The sequence below is a fragment of the Telopea speciosissima genome, chromosome 1 (assembly GCF_018873765.1).
Source record: "Telopea speciosissima isolate NSW1024214 ecotype Mountain lineage chromosome 1, Tspe_v1, whole genome shotgun sequence".
Classification (NCBI taxonomy): Eukaryota; Viridiplantae; Streptophyta; class Magnoliopsida; order Proteales; family Proteaceae; genus Telopea; species Telopea speciosissima.
Window position 1 is genome coordinate 31,319,562 of NC_057916.1, and position 3,178 is coordinate 31,322,739.

At 42.5% G+C, this 3,178-nt stretch overlaps 1 protein-coding gene across 1 annotated transcript; it reads right to left on the reverse strand.

The window, feature by feature from the left end:
• Positions 1 to 226: 226 nt before the first annotated feature.
• LOC122649455 (cytochrome P450 94A1-like) lies at positions 227 to 1,830 on the reverse strand. The gene has a single exon (XM_043842659.1). The coding sequence runs from the start codon at positions 1,797 to 1,799 to the stop codon at positions 264 to 266; it is 1,536 nt and encodes a 511-aa protein (XP_043698594.1). The 5' UTR covers positions 1,800 to 1,830; the 3' UTR covers positions 227 to 263.
• Positions 1,831 to 3,178: the final 1,348 nt, after the last annotated feature.

Below are 3,178 nucleotides of genomic sequence, written 5' to 3' on the forward strand. Positions count from 1 at the left end.
ATTGGCACGACCCATGTAGAAATAAGGGTTTTCTTGGGATTTTCTTTTTTGTTTTTTGGAATTCTTGGGATACAGACATACAGTCAGTCACAAACTCACAACTGATAACATTGCATATACTCTAGTAACTCTACCAATAAATAAATACAAAAAAAAAAAAAAAAAAACATTGCACATACTTTACCACAAAAAATAAAATTACATTCCAACCCATTGGTTTGTTAAACTTTACATAAAAAAACGTAATTTATAATCTTCACACCTTATTCCCTCCTCTCAATCCTTACGGGAAAACCTCCTTTCATCTTCGAAGTCAAGTATGAAACGAAAACAGGTTCAAACCCCTTCTCCGCCGGCCCCACCCGATACCGTCGCATCACTCCGGCAACTATCCTCTGCATCTGCAAGAACGCCATCTCCTTCCCTAAGCATATCCTCGGTCCCGCTTGAAACACCGTGTAGGTATATGGATCCCTCGCCACGAACCTCCACTTTCCACTACTCTCCTCCCTCTCCAGCCACCTCTCTGGCCGGAACTCCGCCCAATCTTTGCCCCACAACGACTCCAACCTGCCCATCGTGTAAGGATGATAAGTCACTCTCATCCCTTTCTTCACAATCGTTCCGTCCGGGAGAACATCGTCTTCGGCAGCCTCCTTGGCATCGTGTGGTACCGGTGGATACAATCTCATGCTCTCGCAGAGTGAGGCGTGAGTGTAAACCATGTCCTTCACACCATCGTAATCCATCGTATCTTTCATTTCTTTTATCTCCTTCACTATCTCCTCTTCTACTTGATAATTGCACGATACTAACCAGAAAAACCATGTCAAGGCCGCCGATGTGGTGTCCCGACCGGCTAAGATAAAGCTGATAACCATGTCGGTGGCTAAATCTTCATCCAACTGACCTGAATTCAAGATTCGTGATAAGAGATCCACTGTTTCCAGTGAAGATTTCTCTTCTAGCTCTCGTCTCTTCTCTCTGACGATGCTTCTAGCGAATTGACGGATGTGAGAGACTGCCAACCCTAATTGTTTCTCTGATCGAATATTGAGTGCTCGCTTCATCTTCCACACTGCTGGAAACATGGTAGGAAATCGCCCGGTGATTAATTTTACAGCTTCGTCGAACGCGACGGCAAATTCGGCTTGTGGCTGTGGGAAAGATGGCGAGAGAGATTTGGGATCGAACCCGAAAGCGATTTTGCAGATGTTGTCGAATGCAAACCTTTGGAGGATGTCTTGCAGATCGAGCACAGAATTCTCGGTGTTGGCGGTGCAGAGGAGAGGGAGGAGACATTCGGAAAGCTCTGCCTCGACGACGGTGCCGACGAATTTGCGGAGCGACTTGGTGTTGAATTCGGGGCTGGAGATCTGTCTCTCAAACTTCCAGCGATCGCCGTCAGCGTTGAAGATGCCAGAACCAAGTAAGTCGTGGAGATTGTTGCGGAAGAAGGGGCCTTTGGGGTATTTGTAGAATTGCGTCTTAAGGATGTGTTGGACGATGGCGGGATTGGCAGTTATGATGTTTCGACGGCTAAAACGCTTGAAAGTGAAGGTTGCATTTGGGGAGTTTTGGAGAACCTCAGCTATCCATGGCATCATTAGGTCTCGATTCTTGGGAGCAGCAAAGATGTGACCGATCAATGGGTAAGCAGTTGGAACTTTTCTTGATATATTTGCAGGAGATGAAGACCCAGATGAAATTTTGTTCTTTCTGATTAAGAAGTAGAAGAAAAAGACGAAAGGAATGATGAAGAGGAGGGGCGAAACTATGAACTCAAGCTGCTGCGACATTGTGATTGTTAGAATTAGATCTCTTCTTCCTTCCCTGTAGGCAGTAACAGATGGAGTTGCCGGAGAAGAGCTGCAGAAACAATAATCTAATTTATTTTCCGAAAAAAAGGAGGACTATATATTAACATACTGCACATGGGGTCCATTTGAGATATATAGTAAACTATAAAATCAAGTTTAGAACCTTCAAAACTTTAAAAAATAAAATAAAAATTCCATCCAAACCTATCTTGATGCAAAGTAAATGCCTTTCATTTTTGCATGACCCATCCAACCGTTCCATGACGACCAATGGCAATTAACCTGTCTGTTTTGTTGAAATCACTGCTGTGACGAATTTGGATCCTCTACTGTTGAGTTGCCTGACAAGACCGTGCTGCTCAGACACGGTGTTGTGCACAATGTCCATCTTACCCCTGTCCAAACGCTTTGACCGAGTGGGGGTAAGGCGGTCATTGCGTGCAGTACCGTGTCTGGGCAACACGGTCCTGCCGGACAGCTCGACAGTAGAGGATCTGAATCCTGTTGTGACTCTCAATGTGAACTTCGTCCGCTTGAACGTACGAGAACGGCTCACAATCGTTCAAATAGAATCTATTCTATGAGTTTTACTGGATAGATTTCATCTGAACGAATTTGAACCGTTCTTGTACGTGAACGTGAGCCCAACTCTTATCTAAGTTTTTTTTTTATTTTTTGATAAAAACTCTTATCTAAATAAGGTGCGCGTTAGAATCAAGCAACGGCTTGCACGTCAGAACAAGCTGAAATCTATGACCCACGTTAGCACAATGATGCTCAAAGATCCACTTTATTATTAATGATTTCTAGATATATTTTTTGTAGACTATCTTTGTACAAAAGGTTTGGGATCGTTAGGGTTCTTAACCAATGAAAACAATATCCTACATTGGAAGGGAATGAGGTAATTTCTGGTTTGATTGATAACACTACCAATTCTTGATTCCAACAATTTTTTATTCATGGGAATAGATTGGGAGTGGAATTTCGGTTAGTTACACCGGGCTGATTTCATGCTCTTAGGAAATCGACCGACCTCAAATTTGCTTTGAGAACATAATTTGTAGAGCATCTTTTTTATAATTCGAAATAAATTAAGCTATGAAACAAAACCCATTGAAGGACGATACATTTGTAATCAAATTTCACAACTCCTACTGGCGATTTTGAAACTCGCTCAAAATAATAAAAAAAGGCTTGCGAGCATCAGACGGTAAGAAGGCTTCTTTTTCTTCTTCTGCTGCTTCTCTACCGCTAATTCCTATCAGTAATAGGAGAAATTATCTACAACTTGTTTTTTTGAACTCTAGATTCCAGATTATGCATGTAATGGCGGTTTGAGTGCAGTATGGAAGAAA

What these genes read in the sequence shown, in the direction of transcription:
- LOC122649455 (XM_043842659.1), bottom strand. Translation starts at nt 1,799, where the DNA reads ATGTCGCAGCAGCTTGAGTTCATAGTTTCGCCCCTCCTCTTCATCATT.